The following is a 19,785-nucleotide window of genomic DNA, read 5'->3' as shown; positions in this document are numbered from 1 at the left end:
TTACAGCTCAGTGTGATTTCTGGATGAAGACATGCTGCTAGCAACGGACAGAAACAGGATTCATTGATTTCATTGATCACTTTAAAGAACGGACTCAGACTTTTCTGGGCAACTTTTTATAAAAAACACTGAAGATAAAAAGTCTGAACGAGGCCTGAGTCTTTCTCCACAGACACCAGAAGAAGTCAAGGTGAGTGATCCAGGTTCACCTGAGTCCTGCTCTCTGATCCCATCCAGACTAAGAGAGGAACACACACACTGCTGAGGAATACACACTCACTGAGGAACACACACACACACACACACACACACACACACACACACACACACACACACACACACACACACTCACTGAGGAACATACACACTGACTGAGGAACACACACACACACTGACTGAGGAACACACACTGACTGAGGAACACACACACACACACACACACACACACTGAGGAACATACACACTGACTGAGGAACACACACACACACTGACTGAGGAACACACTCACACACTGACTGAGGAACACGCACACTCACTAAGGAACACACACACTCACTAAGGAACACACACACTCACTGAGTAACACACACACTCACTGAATGAATGAATGAATGAATTTATTTCGAACATGCAAAAAAACAAAACAAAACAAAACAGAAATAGGTCGTCACCATAAACAAACACATGCATACTAAACTTAAAAGAAAAATGAAGACTGCAGCAACAACCTGCATGTGTTACATAACTACATGCTCGAAAAGGAGTAGGAAGAAGTTAAACTTATTTAATCCTACCCCTATTATCCACACCTCCTACGGTGATATCTTAACTTTTACGTATTTATACTTTTCATACACATTCACATAACATTTCCCTTATATGATACTTAATTTCTGTATATGTTTTATTTGTTTGTTTGTTTAATTTTCAATTGGCTCTGTCATTACCGCCCTGGGTCAAACTGCTGTTCTTCATCCTGATATTTATTCAAAAGGTGTGTTTTAAATATTCTCTTAAATATGCCTATAGTTTTACTTTTCTTTAATTCATCTCTCAAACTGTTCCATAATTTAACCCCTGATATTGACAAACACATACTTTTTAATGTTGTCCTAGCATGGTGTATTTTAAAATTCAGCCCCCCTCTTAAACTATAACCTCCTTCTCTTTCTGTAAACAGTTTTCTTATGTTGTCTGGAAGTAAATTGTTTCTTGCTTTGAATATTATTTGTGCAGTTTTAAGCTGAATCATATCTTGAAGTTTTAGAGTTTGTAATTCTAGGAAAAATCTGTTTGTGTGGTCTCTAAATCCTGCTTTATTGATGAATCTGATGGCTCTTTTCTGCATTTTAACCAGTGTTTGGAGATTACTTTTGTATGTGTTACCCCTTACCTCTAGGCAGTATGACAGATATGGCAAAATTAATGCACAATATAAAATATAAAGTGCTCTCTGGCTGAAAATTTGCCTTGTTTTTCCCAGGATGGCAATGCTCCGTGCCAACTTCCCCTGAACATATTTAATATGTGGCTTCCAGCAGATTTTGTGATCAAGAATTACACCAAGGAATTTGATTTCATTTACTCTTTTTATGTTAACATTGTCAATATTTAATTTTACATTTATATTTTTGCTTCGTTGTCCAAATAACATAAAATTTGTTTTATTCAGATTTAAAGACAGCTTGTTTGCTTTAAACCATTTGTTAACATTATTCATTTCCTTTGTAATTACATCCAAAAGCTGCTGTAATTCCACACCACAATAAAAAATATTTGTGTCATCTGCAAATAACACAAATTTTAATACATTTGACACATGACAAATGTCATTTATGTACATTATAAATAGTTTTGGTCCTAAGACTGATCCTTGAGGGACCCCACAAGTAATGTCCATAAGATTAGACGCAATCTGATCAATATGTACAAACTGTTGACGGTTTCGTAAATAGCTCTTCAACCAATGCAAAACATGACCACGGGTACCATATTTCTCTAATTTTCTTGTTAGTATATCATGATTAACTGAGTCAAATGCTTTCTTGAGATCTAAAAACACTCCCAGTGCGTACCTCTTTGTGTCAATAGAGTCTGTTATTTCTTCTACTAGTTCTATGAGGGCCATTGTTGTTGATCTATTGTTTCTGAAACCATATTGACTATCAGTTAGCAACTTGTGTTTCTCAACAAAACCATCAAATCGTTTTATGAATAATTTTTCCGGTATTTTTGAAAACTGGGAGAGTATTGATATTGGCCTATAGTTACTGAAGTTATGTTTGTCGCCTTCTTTGAATATCGGAATAACTTTTGCAATTTTCATCTTATGTGGGAATATTCCTTTTTGGAAAGACAGGTTAAAAACACAAGTTAGTGGTTTTGCAATACCATCAATAACTTTCTTCACAGTTACCATGTCAATATCATCCCAGTCTGTACTGGTTTTGTTCTTAAATCCTTTGACTATTTCATAAATTTCTTTTTCTTCCACAGCCGTTAAAAACATTGAGCTTTTATTTCCCTCTACATAATTAGTTGGATCTATTTCTGTCCCATCCACTTTTATTTCCTCTGCCAGTTTTGGTCCTATATTTACAAAAAATGAATTGAATCCATTGGCTACCTCCTTCATTTCTTTAACACTGCTTCCTTTGTCTATAAGATACTGTGGATATTGATTATTCTTTGTTCCATTTTTAATTACAGTGTTTAGTGTACTCCATAAACCTTTTGTATTGTTTTTATAATATTCTAGCTTTTTACAAAAGTATTCTTTTTTACAAGTTCTCATAATATTAGTTAGTTTATTTTTATATGTTTTATACTTCTTTTCCGCTTCAATAGTTCTATGTTTTATAAATTCTCGATAAAGGGTATTCTTTTTTTTGCAGGCATTTTGTAGGCCTTTTGTCATCCACGGTCGTCCTGCATATTTTTTATTTATTTTACATTGTGTTAATGGACAGTGTTTATCATATAATATTTTAAATATTTGCAAGAATGTTTCATATGATTTGTCAACATCATTCTCATCATATACAGTTTTCCAGTCTTGCTTTACTAGCTCATTTCTAGAACTGTTTAACGTCTTTTCTGTTCTAATTCTTTGATACATAATGGTTCTCTTGTTTTTGTTGCTCTTGTTTTTACACTCATAAGCTGCAAAAATGGGTAAATGGTCGCTAATATCATTGATTAATAGCCCACTTTTTATGTTATTATCCATAACATTTGTAAATATATTATCTATTAAGGTGGCACAATGTGTTGTTATTCTGCTTGGCCTTGTTATGAGGGGAAATAGCCCAATGCTGTACATGGTATCGATAAATTAATCTGTGTTTTTGTTGTGATTTGGATTTAGCAAGTCTATGTTGAAGTCTCCACAAATAAACACCCTTTTCTGATATAGAGTCGTAAATAATCCTTCCATGCTGTGAGTAAAAAAGTCAATATTGGATCCTGGTGTTCTATATATGCAACTAAAAATAAAGTTTTTCTCTTTTTCCATACAAATTTCAACAGTAAGACACTCCATCACATCATCGATGGCAGTTGTCATACTTTCAACTTTTTTAAAGTGCAAGTCTTTATTAATGAACAGGCCAACCCCACCTCCCTTTTTATTTTCTCTATCCAAGTGAAGGAATTCATAGCCATTTATTTCAAAGTCTCCAGCCTTTTCAGGGTTTATCCATGTCTCAGATACAGCTATTACACTGAATGGTCTCATAAACAGTCTAAGATATTCCTTAATGGCATCAAAGTTTGAATATAGACTTCTACTATTGAAGTGAATCATTGTTATGCTATCTACAACCTTTACACTTGTAACAAATTGATCATTTGTGTAATATGTGCAGTCATGTGTCAGTTTGTTAAATAGATTTTTGTCTGGGTCGATGTTATTTTCGTGTTCCATTATCCTATGGTCTGAGTCTCCATGGATTGTAGTATGTATACTTTCAAGCATAGGTTAGTTGTAATTTTCCAGTCACATTTGAAATATTTTCTTCACTTAACATGATCCAATATAGTTGGTGACTGCAACTGGACTCGCAGATCAAGGCATTACTGATATTTTTCTAGTTGGACTAACTCTCTGATAACTAAAACTTTTGCTTGTTCTGGAGTGCCATTTAGCTTGATGAATACTTTACAATTTGATGTCCATGTTGATTGTATTTTTTTCTGCTTCCTTAGCAGCCGAGCCTGCCTTGCAATGTCTGCATTTTTCTTAGTGAGGTGCTCATTGATATAAACATTTGTCCCTTTCAGCTTTCGTCCCTGTTTGAGAAGTTCTTTTTTTTGTTTTCTATTGACAAATCGAATAATTATAGCAGGTTTCTCATTTTTATTTCTCCTTGGGAGAAGGTGACACCCCTCTATATCCCTGCTCTCCAAATTGATATCCTTGCTTTGAAAAAGAGGAACACACACTCACTGAGGAACACACACACACTGAGGAACACACACACACACAGACGAAGAAACACACACTCACTGAGGAACACACACACACTGAGGAACACACACACACACAGACGGAGGAACACACACTCACTGAGGAACACACACTCACTGAGGAACACACACACTGACTGAGGAAAACACACTCACTGAGGAACACACACTCACTGAGGAACACACACACTCACTGAGGAACACACACACTCACTGAGGAACACACACTCACTGAGTGACACACACACTCAATGTGGAACACACACACTCACTGAGGAACACACACTCAGTGAGGAACACACACACTCACTGAGGAACACACACACTCACTGAGGAACACACACTCACTGAGGAACACACACACTCACTGAGGAACACACACACTCACTGACTGAGAAACGCACACTCACTGAGGAACACACACACTCACTGACTGAGAAACGCACACTCACTGAGGAACACACACACTGACTGACTGAGAAACGCACACTCACTGAGGAACACACACACTCACTGAGGAACACACACACTCACAGAGGAACACACACACTCACTGAGGAACACACACTTACTGAGGAACACACACACTGACTGAGGAACACACACTCACCGAGGAACACACACTCACTGAGGAACACACACACTCACTAAGGAACACACACTCACCGAGGAACACACACACTCACTGAGGAACACACACACACACTGACTGAGGAACACACACACCGACTAAGGAACACACACTGACTGAGGCCCACACACTGACTGAGGAACACAAACACTGGCCAAGGAACACACACACTCACTGAGGAACACACACACTCACTGAGGAACACACACACTCACTGAGGAACACACACACTCACTGAGGAACACACACACCCACACTGAGGAACACACACACTCACTGAGGAACACACACACCCACACTGAGGAACACACACACTCACTGAGGAACGCACACACTCACTGAGGAACACACACACTCACTGAGGAACACACACACTCACTGAGGAACACACACACTCAATGAGGAAAACACACTCACTGAGGAACACACACTCACTGAGGAACACACACTCACTGAGGAACACACACACTCACTGAGGAACACATACTCACTGAGGAACACACACACACTGAGGAACACACACACACACTGACTGAGGAACAAACACTCCCTGAGGAACACACACTCACTGAGGAACACACACACTCACTGAGGAACACACACACTCACTGAGGAATACACACACTCACAGAGGAACACACACAATCACTGAGGAACACATACTCACTGAGGAACACACACTCACTGATGAACACACACTCACTGAGGAACACACACACTCACTGAGGAACACACACACCGACTGAGGAACACACACTCACTGAGGAACACACACACTGACTGAGGAAAACACACTCACTGAGGAACACACACTCACTGAGGAACACACACTCACCGAGGAACACACACACTCACTGAGGAACACACACACACACTGACTGAGGAACACACACACCGACTGAGGAACACACACTGACTGAGGAACACACACACTGACTGAGGAACACACACACTGGCCAAGGAACACACACACTGAGGAACACACACACTCACTGAGGAACACACACACTCACTGAGGAACACACACACTCACTGAGGAACACACACACCCACACTGAGGAACACACACACTCACTGAGGAACACACACACCCACACTGAGGAACACACACACTCACTGAGGAACACACACACTCACTGAGGAACACACACAGTCACTGAGGAACACACACATTCACTGAGGAACACACACACTTAATGAGGAAAACACACTCACTGAGGAACACACACTCACTGAGGAACACACACTCACTGAGGAACACACACACTCACTGAGGAACACACACTCACTGAGGAACACACACACACTGAGGAACACACACACACACTGACTGAGGAACAAACACTCCCTGAGGAACACACACTCACTGAGGAACACACACACTCACTGAGGAACACACACACTCACTGAGGAATACACACACTCACAGAGGAACACACACACTCACTGAGGAACACATACTCACTGAGGAACACACACTCACTGATGAACACACACTCACTGAGGAACACACACACTCACTGAGGAACACACACACCGACTGAGGAACACACACTCACTGAGGAACACACACTCACTGAGGAACACACACTCACCGAGGAACACACACACTCACTGAGGAACACACACACACACTGACTGAGGAACACACACACCGACTGAGGAACACACACTGACTGAGGAACACACACACTGACTGAGGAACACACACACTGGCCAAGGAACACACACACTGAGGAACACACACACTCACTGAGGAACACACACACTCACTGAGGAACACACACTCACCGAGGAACACACACACTCACTGAGGAACACACACACTCACTGAGGAACACACACACTCACTCAGGCACACACACACTCACTGAGGAACCAGGCCAGTCAAACCAAAACCCAGGATAGAGAGGTTCAGTGAATGTGGAGCTGAAGGTGTGGATGTGGATCAGTGAGTCAGAGGAGACGCTGTAGAAGGACAGAGAGCCAGCAGGACAGTCCACATACACTGCTACTCTGCCAGAGTCAGAGGAAGAGGAGACAGGGAGGAATGTTCGTCTGTTATTGTGCCAGACATCGTAACCTTTATCAGAGTAGCCCACACTCCAGGACTGATCATTAGATCCAAACCCAAAGTCATACCTGTGCCCTTTCCTTCTGATTCCTCTGTAACTCACTGATATATAAACCACTCCTTCCCACTCCACCTCCCAGTAACAGCGCCCAGTCAGACCATCTCTACACAGCAGCTGAGGACAGGAGTCAAATCTGTCTGGATGATCAGGATATGACTGATCCTCCTCCACACGTGTCACCTTCCTGTTGTTGTCAGACAGTCTGAGCTTTCTGTGAGCTGTGTTTGGGTCCAGAGTGAGTTCACAGAAATCTGATGGAGAGAAAAAGACACAACACAGCAGCAGTTTATCATCAGACACACCTGAAGGCTTCATTCTTTGTTAGCTGACAGTCTGCTGTTTGCTCATCAGGAGTCAAAGTGATTCCACACTTACACTTCTTCAGACCAGGTTTTAACCACCGCGGTCCACCGTGGTCCACCCTGGAGGAAGAAACACAGTCAGAGTGATTTTCTGTCCAACACCAGTCCTAACTGCTGCTCAACATGAAGCAGTGATCCTCAGTTTGTCCCTGTGACAGAGAAACAGGCTGAAACTCCTCTGAGCCAACTGTCTCCATCACTCTGTGCCTTTTTCTGACAGCGTGGAGATCCTGGAGGAAGAGGAGGAGAAGAAGAAGAAGAGGACAAAGAGTCCAAAAGCAAAGGCTGCCTGTTGCTCTCTGGATCCATAAAGTCCACGTTCTGCTTCTCATGTCCTCTTTGAAATGAGGAAGGACAAACCCTGCTCTACCTCTGATCTGTCTCTTTAAAGTAGTCGCTCTGATGCTCCTCTGCTGCTCTGTGTGTTTCCTGATCCAGCTCCAATCACTGCTCTGAAAAGAACCAAACACATTCAGTCTCTGAGCTCTGCTCGTCTGGTTTTACCTCAGTGTGTCCAGTCTGCAGAGGGGATCCTCAAGTCCAGCTGAAAGCTGCTCCACTCCTGAGTCTCCTGGATGGTTGTAGCTCAGGTCCAGCTCTCTCAGGTGTGAGGGGTTGGAGCTCAGAGCTGAGGCCAGAGAAGCACAGCCTCTCTGTGTGATCAGACATCCTGACAGTCTGAGGTTAGAAAAAGAATCAGGCCATGAGAAAAAGTCCACTGATTATCACCATTTCTTTATCTCTGACCTCGAGCAGGATGAGCCAAAGACCTGACCTGAGAGTCTCCAGTTTGCAGTGTGGACTCTTCAGTCCAGCACACAGAGTCTGGACTCCTGAATCCTGCAGGTTGTTGTGGCTCAGGTCCAGGTCTCTGAGCCTGGAGGACTGTGAGCTGAGGACTGAGGACAGAGCTTCACAGCTTCTCTCTGACAGGTCACATCCATGAAACCTTTGAAGACATGAACATTTTCTTCATCTGTTGTTTCACTAAAGATTGAAAGCCATGCCTGTTTTTATTCATCGGTCCATGATCATTTCTGTGTCCTACTCGTCTGATTTTTAGTTTTGGACAACTTTAGTAAAGATTGACTGAATGTGTGACTTTCTGGACCTTTCCTTTCTGACCATTGGAGGAGCTTCAGAGTCATGACAGACTTTGTGTCTTGACGTCTCTTAAACTCACTGACAGTAAGAGTTTAACTTCACTTTCATCCTGACCTGAGAGTTTCCAGTTTGCAGTCTGGACTCTTCAGTCCAGCACACAGAGTCTGGACTCCTGAATCCTGCAGGTTGTTGTGGCTCAGGTCCAGGTCTCTGAGCCTGGAGGACTGTGAGCTGAGGACTGAGGACAGAGCTTCCCAGCTTCTCTCTGACAGGTTATATCCACTCAGCCTGAAGGAGATCATGGAAAGAGAACAAACAGATGGTTTCAGGGTCATGAACAGAAATTATCCTGTTTCAAATCTCTCACTCATTCACTCAGTCACTTGTTCACTCATTCACTCAGTCAGTCACTCGTTCACTCAGTCACTCATTCGCTCAGTCACTTGTTCACTCATTCACTCAGTCAGTCACTCGTTCACTCAGTCACTCATTAACTCAGTCACTCGTTCACTCAGTCACTCAATCACTCAGTCACTCGTTCACTCAGTCACTTGTCACTCATTCACTCAGTCACTCGTTCACTCATTCACTCATTCGCTCAGTCACTTGTTCACTCATTCACTCAATCACTCAGTCACTTGTTCACTCAGTCACTCATTAACTCAGTCACTCGTTCACTCAGTCACTCATTCCCTCAGTCACTTGTTCACTCATTCACTCAATCACTCAGTCACTCGTTCACTCAGTCACTCATTCACTCAGTCACCCAGTCACTTGTTCACTCACACAGCTTTGTTTGTAGCTCTGATCACTGGCAGCAGCCTGAGAAGAGCCTCCTCTGAAGGACGGTACTCCTTCAGGTCAAACAGGTCCAGATCTTTGTCCGAGGACAGTAAGATGAAGACCAGAGCTGACCACTGAGCAGGAGACGGATCCCTTTCAAAGAGATGTCCTTCTCTCAGGTACTGTTGGATGTCCTCCTCTAGAGATCGATCGTTCAGTTCGTTCAGACAGTGGAACAGGTTGATGCTTTTCTCTGCAGACACATCCTCACTGAGCTTCTTCTTCATGTACTCCACTGTTTTCTGATTGGTCTGTGAGTCACTTCCTGTCTGTGTCAGCAGACCTCTCAGGAGACTCTGATTGGTCTGCAGAGACAGACCCAGGAGGAAGCGCAGGAACAGGTCCAGGTGTCCGTTTGGACTCTGTAAGGCCTGGTCCACAGCGCTCTGATGGAGGTGTTCCAGTTCAGGTTGGTCTCTGGCGGTCTCAGGGATCAGGGATGTTGTTTGTTCTTCCATCAGGTTGAGTCCAGACTCGGTGAAGGTCAGATGGACGTGAAGAGCAGCCAGAAACTCCTGAACGCTCAGATGGATGAAGCAGAACACCTGGTCCTGGTACAGTCCTCTCTCCTCTCTGAAGATCTGTGTGAACACTCCTGAGTACACTGAGGCGTCTCTGTTGTTGATGCCACACTCGGTCAGGTCTGATTCATAGAAGATCAGGTTTCCTTTCTGCAGCTGCTCAAAAGCCAGTTTTCCCAGAGACTCCATCATCCTCCTGCTCTCTGGACTCCAGACTGGATCAGTCTCAGCTCCTCCTTCATACTTGATGCTCTTTACTTTGGACTGAACCAGCAGGAAGTGGATGTACATCTGAGTCAGGGTCCTGGGCAGCTCTCCCCGCTCTCTGGTCTTCAGCACATCCTCCAGAACTGTAGCAGTGATCCAGCAGAAGACCGGGATGTGGCACATGATGTGGAGGCTTCTGGAGGTCTTGATGTGGGAGATGATGGTGCTGGCCTGCTTCTTTTTCTCTCTGAACCTCTTCCTGAAGTACTCCTTCTTCTGAGGGTCACTGAACCCTCTGACCTCTGTCACCATGTCAACACACCATGGAGGGATCTGATTGGCTGCTGCAGGTCGTGTGGTCATCCAGAGGCGAGCAGAGGGAAGCAGGTTCCCCCTGATGAGGTTTGTCAGCAGCACATCCACTGAGGTGGACTCTGTACCATCAGTCAGGACCTGGTTGTTGTGGAAGTCCAGAGGAAGTCGACACTCATCCAGCCCGTCAAAGATGAACAGGACCTGGAAGTCTTCAAACCTGCAGAGTCCTGCTTCTTTGGTTTGAGGAAAGAAGTGATGAACCAGTCCCACCAAGCTGAACTTTCTCTCTTTCAGCACATTCAGCTCTCTGAACGTGAAGGGAAAGGTGAACTGGATGTCCTGGTTGGTTTTGTCTTCAGCCCAGTCCAGAGTGAACTTCTGTGTTAAGACTGTTTTCCCGATGCCAGCCACTCCCTTTGTCAGCACTCTTCTGATTGGTCCCTGTCGTCCAGGTGGGCCTTTAAAGAGCTCTTCTTGTCTGATGGTAGTTTCTGCTCCGTCTGGTGTCCTGGATGCTGCTTCAATCTGTCTGACCTCATGTTCCTGGTTGACCTGTCCAGTCCCTCCCTCTGTGATGTAGAGCTCTGTGTAGATCTGGTTCAGAAGGGTCCGGTTTCCTGCTTTAGCGATCCCCTCAAACACACACTGGAACTTCTCCTTCAGGCTGGATTTGAGCTGACGTTGACACGCTGCAGCACCCTCAGTTCCTGGATGAAGAAAACAGAAATGTAATGAATGATGTGAAGCTACAATCAGTCTGAGTTTCTACTTTCTGACATCAGGATGGATTTGATTTGGCTCCTCTCTGAAATCTTCAGCTCATAGATGTGATCCAGGTGTGAGCGTCATATTCAGAGCAGAGTTTGAAATGTAACCCTCTCCCATGTTGTCTCCATTTCCTCTTTCCATCATGTTCAATGTTCAAATCCTCTTACTGCTCTGCAGACAGTCAGCCAGCTCCTCCTGCTCCATCCTCCTCAGGAAGTGCAGAGTGATCTTCAGGAAGGCCTCTCTGCTCCTCCTCTGCTCCTCATCCTCATCCTCCCTCTGGCTCTCAAAGCATTCTGGGTAATCTGGACTCAGGGTCCTCTGGATCTCCTTCAGCTGGCTCTTTACGAAGCTGATGATGTTCTCCTGGAGCAGCTGGAAGAGAAGAAAATGTCAGGTTGGACTGGTTGGACTGGTTGAACTGGTTGAACTGGTTGAACTGGTTGAACTGGTTGAGGTCAGATCAGATCCTGTGTGACAGACAGAGAGCCTGCTGGTCTGCAGAGTCCAGCATGGAGACTGGATCACAGAGCTCCAAGCAGGAAGAGTGTGTGCTCTGAGGCTCAGGAGGAGCTGTGTTTGTACGTCTGCTCACCGTCATGATGGAGTCCAGCTGAGTGTGACGCTGCTGGGCAGACCGACCAATGGGAGCCTCTGATCTCTGCTGCTGGGCAGACCGACCAATGGGAGCCTCTGACCTCTGACCTCTGAGGAACAAACAGAAGATGGTGGAGTGTTTATGAAATAACCACACACTGTGATCATGTGTTGGACTCTATCTGCTGGATCCTCCTACAAACACAGGACACAGAGACACGCTGGGTCCTGGTCTTTCTGCCTCCAGTCCTGGTTACTGCTGTGGGATCCTGATAGAGACACAGAGACTGAAACATGTCCCCCTTCACAGAGAAAAGACCCAGCACAGTCAGGATCAGAGGTTTACCACACAACAACAGGAAGTTACCTTTGACAGGCTCACCTTTCATCAGCACAAGGCTCTGAAGACTGGAAATCAATCCCGATGTACATAGACCAATCACTCTTTAAGGAGACACAGCTGGGTCCAGGTCCAGGTCTCTTGTCTCTGAAAGAATCATAAACACAGAAAAAGTTCAACACGCTCTGAGTTTTTTAGATGATTTCACTTTAACGCTCTTACATTTCATCAGCAGACTGACGGCCATCTTTGAAGTCAACAGATCGAGGCATAGACCAATCACTCTTAAAGGAGACACAGCTGGGTCCAGGTCCAGGTCCAGGAGAGTCTGGTCCATGTTGCTGCTTTTTGCTTCAGAAACACACACACACAAACACACACACACACAGAGCTGTGAGTGTGAATCATGATGGTGCAGTGATGCTGGTCCATGGACAGGTGCAGATCCTGGTCTCACCTCTGAGCTCTGGTCCGGCTCTCCTGGTCCCCCCACAGAGGGCTTTCAGAGGGAGGGGCTCCCCCCTCTCTGTCCTCACACTGATCCATAGCAGAGCCCCCACCTTCACACACACACACACACACACACACACACACACACACACACACACACACACACACACAGACACAGACACACACACACACACACACACACACACACACACACGTTCATTACACTTCATTTCACTGAGATCCCATCAACCACTAACACCTACTCAGAAATGTAAAGAAACAAACACAAACCTGTGTTGTGTCAGACGGCCACAGCACCACTCCTGTTCCTCTGTGCGGCAGACGGGTCGCAGAGTGAGGAGACAGGAGCAACGACGGAGGGACGGGTCTGTGCACGAACCTGTTGATAACCCAACAGTGGCCAAAACAACCCATGAACTGAGTTAAAAAATCTGACCCACCACATGAGTCGTGGAAATAACCCTGAACTGCATTATAATAACCCATAATGGGTTACCAGTGTCATAACTCAGCAGTTGGGTTGACGAATTAACCCAGCAGTTTTTAGTGAGAACCTCAAATTATTCCAGGAACCGTTTCAGCTCTAATATATTTGTGGTTTGTGAAATGTTTTAGTGCTTCTGAAATTTATTTTGTACTTTTTTAAAACAGTCATTCTCACTGGCCTTCAGGGCCACCGTAAGAAACAATTAACCAGGTTAATTAATAAGCTCCAGCTCTGACCCAGCCTCAACCCTGGATCTAATAATGAGGCATTTCAGCTGAAAGTGGTCGGTGTGTTTCAAACTGCTCTCAGAATAAACAGAGAGCAGCTTTTCTTCATGCTAACGTGTTTGTTTGACAGGTTACAGGGACAGACAGAGCTCTGATACTGTTTGATCAGAGTTATCACAGCGCACATGCGCAGACACACAAACAGCTGTTAGAGATCAGCTGATGCTGTCATCACCGAAACACGTCGCTTCATGTTTCCTCGATTCCTCTCCTCCCTTCATTTCCTTCATCCCTGGTGGGAGTGTTTAACTGACTGTGTCACAGATGGCGAACCCTGACCAGCTCCCTGACAGCACAAACTCTAGCTTCACTTTTTCCCTCTGGAACAAAGCTTTACAGCAGAAACACATTTACTACACCACGAAATGACCTGGAGCCCAAACTAAACCAGACTCTTTGTTTTGAATCCACTAAAAGACGCCATGGGCTCCGCCCAGCTACGATACAAAGCAGATGTAAAGTTTCTGAGTGTCCACAAATCTCCAATCCAACACTTTAACCTCCTTTCTAACATGGATGAAGCTTCCTCAGAGAGTCAAACCACATTTCAAAGCGTTTTCAAAGTTTTCAAAGCGAACAAACCTGAGTCAAAGAGGAGAACGGACGAGAGGCGGAGAGAGGCTCTTCTTTCCACGGCAGCTCCGCTCGGTAGATGGAGGAAGCAGCGACGGTCCGCTATCAGAGAGTCGCTGCACAGCTCCACACCGCCCCCTGCTGGAGAGAAGCACACACTGAATCCTAGTGGAAGCTCTCAGTCACACACAGAGCTTCAACCTGACGGTCTGGCTCATAAAGAGCAGGACTCGAGTCTATGGGGACAGGTTTTGGAATGATCACATTCTTGGCATGAAGTACAAAACATAAGCCAGCCTATGATCCGTGTCTGAGCTCCTCCAGGTGTCTGCTGTCTTTACATGGAGACATGAAAGCAGCTGTTTCATTGGTTTGAAGAGTCTGACTTCACCTTTTCATGAAGTTGAACAAAATGATGATTTGCTGATGTTTTTGCTCATTTAGGAGAGCAGCTTAGATTTACTGAGACACGTGTCATGGCTGTGGACCTTTGCCTTAAATCTCTTCAATGTGCCATAAAAAGTGTTCAACTGAAGGTTTCTTGCTCTGCCTCCTTCACCACCTCTATAGACTCATTGCTGCTGTTTTTTTTCTGCATTTGACTTGTTGTTAGTTTTCCTTAAACACTTTCCCCTGATTTTCCGATCTCCTTTACTCTGGCTGTAAATCCAGTATGAATAGAGGTCGATCCATGGATCAAAGTGATGAAGAGGCATTAGACCAAACGTGCTCTGGCTCCAACATTTAGTTATTATTGTAGCTTTGACACCACCTGCAGCTGAACATTAATCATTAAAATAAATGTAAAAAGTCCAGTTCAGTAGAAATATTCTGAGGGTTAGTTTGAACAAATTGTGAGCTGGTTTTCGTCTGCATCTCTGCTGATCTGTGCTGATGGAGATGTGGAGTTACTGTGATGAAAGGCTTTATGAACACGCTAACGATCAGGCTCAGTGGGTTAGCACGTACACCCAGAGACACTGGGCCTTAGAAAAGCCAGGTCTCAATGGGCACAAGGACCAACAGAGCCCAGAACAGCAGGGGGTCTTTCATTGGGGCATCACAGAGGCCTGCAGTGTAACCTGTTGCACAAGTATTGTTTATTTTTTTAAGAATTTGGAAAATGAAAGACTAGTTTGGACAGCAATATTCACAACTTTTCATTTATAATTGTTTATGTGCAGTCAAAACATCCAATTTGTGTTGTTTACAGTATTTTGCAATAAAATAACATTGGAACATTGAAAGTGTGTGCTATTGATTACAAAAAGAAAAATCGGTATCGGCAAAAATCGGTATCAACAGGTCAGACTTTTCAAAGATCGGTGATCGGCCAGAAAAGTGTGATCGGTGCACCCCAAGACTTTATTTCTGCATCGATCTCAAAAAAACACAGACGTCCATGGTGCCTGTTTCTCGACAGGAAGATGGAGTCTGTTTTATAAAGTCTATGGATGGAGTTCAGGATGGGATACTGGAGCCGGGTCCAGGTGAGACCAGTGTGCATGCTGTCCTGTAAGACGACGCCAGCTTCACCAGGAGCAGCTCGTAGCCCGGCCCCAGGCCCTCAGTGACAGACGGTAACAAGGATTGTCAGAGACTCAGCCTGACAGAGACGTGAGCTGATCAGAGCTAAGTCTTGGTTTTCTGACTCTGGATCAGTGGATAGACTCTGATAGACCTCTATGGGCTTCATGATGACGGCTCAAAGCACGTTGCATCACGATCAGCTCTTACACCTACTACTTATTTTTGAAGTCAGTGTTTCTGATTTCAAACTGTGAATAGGAAATTTCAGAGCTCAGAGGCTGTAAACATGTTTATTTCTGCTGTAATCTTCAGCATTTCCAGTGGAGTTTTTGGGGAAAGACACTCAAAGAATTGCGTTTTCTGCCACTTTCGTGTTGCCTGTTGAGTGAAAGCTCAGAGGGGGCGGAGCTTTTTCTGTTGCCTCTTAATTCATCCTGGGAAAGTTTCTATCAGAGATTTTAAATATTGTGATTTTTATTTATCATGCAGCATGTCTATCTGGTGTTGGAGAAGTTGTGCTAATGCTAATGCTAATGCTACTGGGTATTTCACAGAGGGTAATAAATGTGTTGGCTGAAGAGGATAACGTGCTTCTTTTTATTCACCACATGTTTATTAATGAAACGACAGAGTTTGGAGAAATGGTGCAGTCTCTCCTCAGATGTGGCGTCCTGGGAAAGCTACATTTGCCTACTGCTTTGCTTGATCAAACATGGAAAACTCAGCAGAGACCTCCTCTCACCTGTGTGTCCTGTGTACACAATGCATAGGACAGCACATAAATATTCACACTTATATCACGCATGAACTCACGTTGTCTGAGAGGGTCAGGCAGCGCCCAGCAGCAGACCGTCCTCGGGTTCGGAGGCGAAGGAAGTGTACAGGAAACTGCAGAGGTTGGTGTTCAGATGTACTGTTATAGTAATTGTAAATAATTTAAGTCTTCACCCTTAGAAGAGCCAGGTCTCAATGGGCACAAGGACCAACAGAGCCCAGAACAGCAGGGGGTCTTTCAGTGGTGCAAACGGATCATGTTGAGTGTTTTTGCTGTTACAATAAGAAAACAACATATCTGAATTTCTTTTCTGCTTTTATTTGGAGAGGACAGGACTGTGGATGGCAGGGAGCAAAAAATGAAATCTTATCAAGTCTCTTATTTTAAGTAAAAAGTGTCTTATTGTCAGGGCAGTTGCTAGGAATTCTGGGGCCCCTGAAAGAATATTAGTGTGGGCCCCTCTAACTCATCTATTACAACCTTCAATTTTCCTGTTTTTCAGTGTTCTTGACGGTGCCTGGTGTAATAACAGCCAATTTGTTTCCTTTTTTACAAGAAGCAACTTAACAAGTCAGAGTATTATCATGTAAATTAGTAATACTGGTTGTCTTATTCTCATTTAACTGATTTGCAACATGCTATTACTCCTCTGATTGCAAATAAACTTTCAATTAACCACTCGACAAATAGGTAGCCTGTATTTTATTGTATTTAACAGTCAAGCACTGATATGCAACAAAACAAAGTGTTCTGGCTCAAGAAAGTCCATAGGTAAATATGTAGTGATCAACTTTAATGGGTAAGTAAAACAAAAAGCACATGGAATATGTGCTTGATATACAAATATCTACAACAACAACAGGGTTAACTGTCCAAAACTCTGAAAAGTCTATTTTCTTTGTTGCTGTCAGCTATTATGTTGTTGTTGTTTTATGCTGCTATAAAAACAAACAACAACAACAAAACTTTGAACACTCATTTTTTTGTATTGAGACTAATCAAATGTCCAACTCATAACACATTTACAACACGGCATTGAACACATCGTGGTGACGTAACTGACCTTCTTCAGATGCTCATAATTACTGAGCAGAACCTGAATGCTCTGTGTCCCTCAGGTAACGCGAGTGTGAGACCCCTGATCTATCGTCTCCTCTCTGCCTCCCCTCCCCCTCCTTTCAGATCGTCACGCCATGGCGCTGTCGGTGAACTCCTCCAACCACTCCGCCCCCGCTCAGCAGTGTTCCTGGAGCAACCTGGACGTCACCATCCTCACAGCCTTCTTCATAACCAACATCCTCCTCCTCCTCCCGCTCTCCGCCCTCGTCTTGTACGTGGGGTGCAGGCGATGGAAGCGTCAGCGCTCCAATCCGGCAGCGACAACCAGCCACTCCGACATCTTCACCTTCCACATGATGGCCATGGAGATGATCCTCGTGGTGGCGTCCGTCGTCTTCTGCGTCGGTTTGTACGCCGATCTGGCTGAAGTGATGAGATATGGCAATGAGGTGTTCTCCTGCACCTGGTGTGCCAAAATGACCTTTCACACCCTGACCTGTGTGGAGCGCTACCTGGCCGTCGTCCACCCAGTCCTCTACCTGCAGGCCAAGAATGACGGCGGGGTCCGGATCAGAAACATCAGCATTGGTTGTGTTTGGTTGCTGTGCTTGCTTTGGGCTCTCGTAGTTGCGCTAACCAGCGACAAGGCTAACATGATCCTGTATTTCTGCTTTGTGGGTTTGTCCCTAACCATCGTGTGTTTCTGCAGCCTCTCAGTCCTCTACGTCCTCAAGCGTCCCGGCCCGGGTGAGGCTGGGGGGGACAAGAAACAGGCAGATCAGATGAAGCGTAAGGCTTTCCACACCATCCTCATCATCACAGGGGTGCTGCTCCTGTGCTTTGGGGGGATGCTGGCCTGTGATGCTCTGGAGGCCTCGATGCTGCTGCAGAGACGTGTTGGATGTGCTGTGCTGACGTCCGCGGTCTGGTTCTCTCTGCCCGGCAGTCTGGTGTTACCGCTGCTGTTCCTACACCGAGCAGAGACTCTGTCCTGTTGTAGACGCAAAGCTGAATTAGGCTGAGTGATGAGCATCTTCCAGATAAAAAAGCGACGTGTACTGAAAAAGCAGATGTACCACGTGTCACCAAATGTTTTATTTATGGTGAAGATGTTGTTAAATCACCTGAGGAATAAAAACTAATGCTGTGTGAGTGGCTGTTGGTCTTTCTGACACATATTCATCTTTCTTTTGTTGGAGTTGATCTGTTTGAGCCCCCGCTGTAAATTACTCTGAAGCTAATCTTGATCATCTCTGGCAGTGTAATCTAAGGTTAGCTTCAGAGTTTAGGTCAAATGCAAAACAGAAGTGACACTGTGTATTCAGGGAACACAGAGATAGAGGCAATGAGCAGCCATGCAAATGACGGGGGAAGACACGGTGATGCCCCGGTGTTACTGATGCGACCTTCAATGACCTGAACCAAACACTGGATTGGCCTCACTCTGTATGTTCACATGCTGCTTCAAAAATCAGACCATGAGCTCAGTCAGACTGAGAACAGACTGAACACAACTCCATCGACACATGTAGACAATACTTTGCTACCAGGAACCATATTCTCCCAAAAAGGGCACGTCACATGTGAGCCAGAGAAAACATTTCGCCCTCTGCTGGAGAAAAGAGGTAACTGTTTCCCTAATCAGCTTATAATTAAAGAGCCTAGAAGTCTAGTTTCAAACCCTTGAGCGGGTGGCCCGGGTTTGAATCCAGCCCATGTCATTCCCCACTCTCAATTTTCTCCCCATCTTGTTGCCCATTGGTCCCATTTATCTTGAAAGTGACATAACCAGGCTCTCAGTGCTGGGTGATTTGCGTGCTCCCAACACAGCATGAGCTGTGGTAAGGTCCCTGGTTTTGCATGTCTATCACTACACCACTACCTCTGTCAGAGCGCAGGAGCAGATTTCAAAAGGCGGACAGATGAAGTGACCAAAGGTTCCTTCGGTCAGATAATGAACAATATTTTTATTGTCTCAGAAACAGCAGCAGACATCTGAAAATGTAGTCACAGACGTTCAGATTTTAACTGATCACAGTTGGGTTTTAATAAAGAGAAACCTAAGTATAAAAACCTACAGAGATAGAGTCATACAAATATGACCCAACAAGAGAGGCAAATGGGAAGATATCCATAATGATTCACCATCACCAAATAAAGGGTCAAAATCCTCACCCTTAAATAAAAAACACCCGTAAACAATGTGAAGGGATCTGAAACTACAGCAACAACAAAAACAGATAAAACCAACGACACAGAAACCAAATATCTCTTAATATGTACTATACTCATTAAAGTTTAATTTCATTTATT

The 19,785-nt window shown here is 44.5% G+C and overlaps 1 protein-coding gene across 1 annotated transcript; it reads right to left on the bottom strand.

Moving 5' to 3' along the window:
* Positions 1–6,751: 6,751 nt before the first annotated feature.
* LOC141784584 (uncharacterized) lies at positions 6,752–14,183 on the bottom strand. Its single transcript, XM_074662464.1, has 13 exons — positions 14,118–14,183; positions 13,032–13,140; positions 12,748–12,850; positions 12,513–12,641; positions 12,333–12,437; positions 11,949–12,060; positions 11,521–11,728; positions 9,486–11,292; positions 8,814–8,987; positions 8,376–8,544; positions 8,100–8,278; positions 7,609–7,655; positions 6,752–7,484 (listed from the first exon to the last, which is right to left on the bottom strand). The coding sequence occupies exons 3-13, from the start codon at positions 12,834–12,836 to the stop codon at positions 6,946–6,948; spliced, it is 3,558 nt and encodes a 1,185-aa protein (XP_074518565.1). The 5' UTR covers positions 12,837–12,850; positions 13,032–13,140; positions 14,118–14,183; the 3' UTR covers positions 6,752–6,945.
* Between the last annotated feature and the right edge of the window lie 5,602 nt (positions 14,184–19,785).

The sequence above is a fragment of the Halichoeres trimaculatus genome, unplaced genomic scaffold, assembly GCF_033239565.1.
Source record: "Halichoeres trimaculatus isolate MK-OKI-2021-1 unplaced genomic scaffold, fHalTri1.1 fHalTri1_scaffold_22, whole genome shotgun sequence".
NCBI classification, from domain to species: Eukaryota; Metazoa; Chordata; class Actinopteri; order Labriformes; family Labridae; genus Halichoeres; species Halichoeres trimaculatus.
Note: the sequence above shows the minus strand (reverse complement) of the source record. Positions and strands in the feature narration are given on the sequence as shown.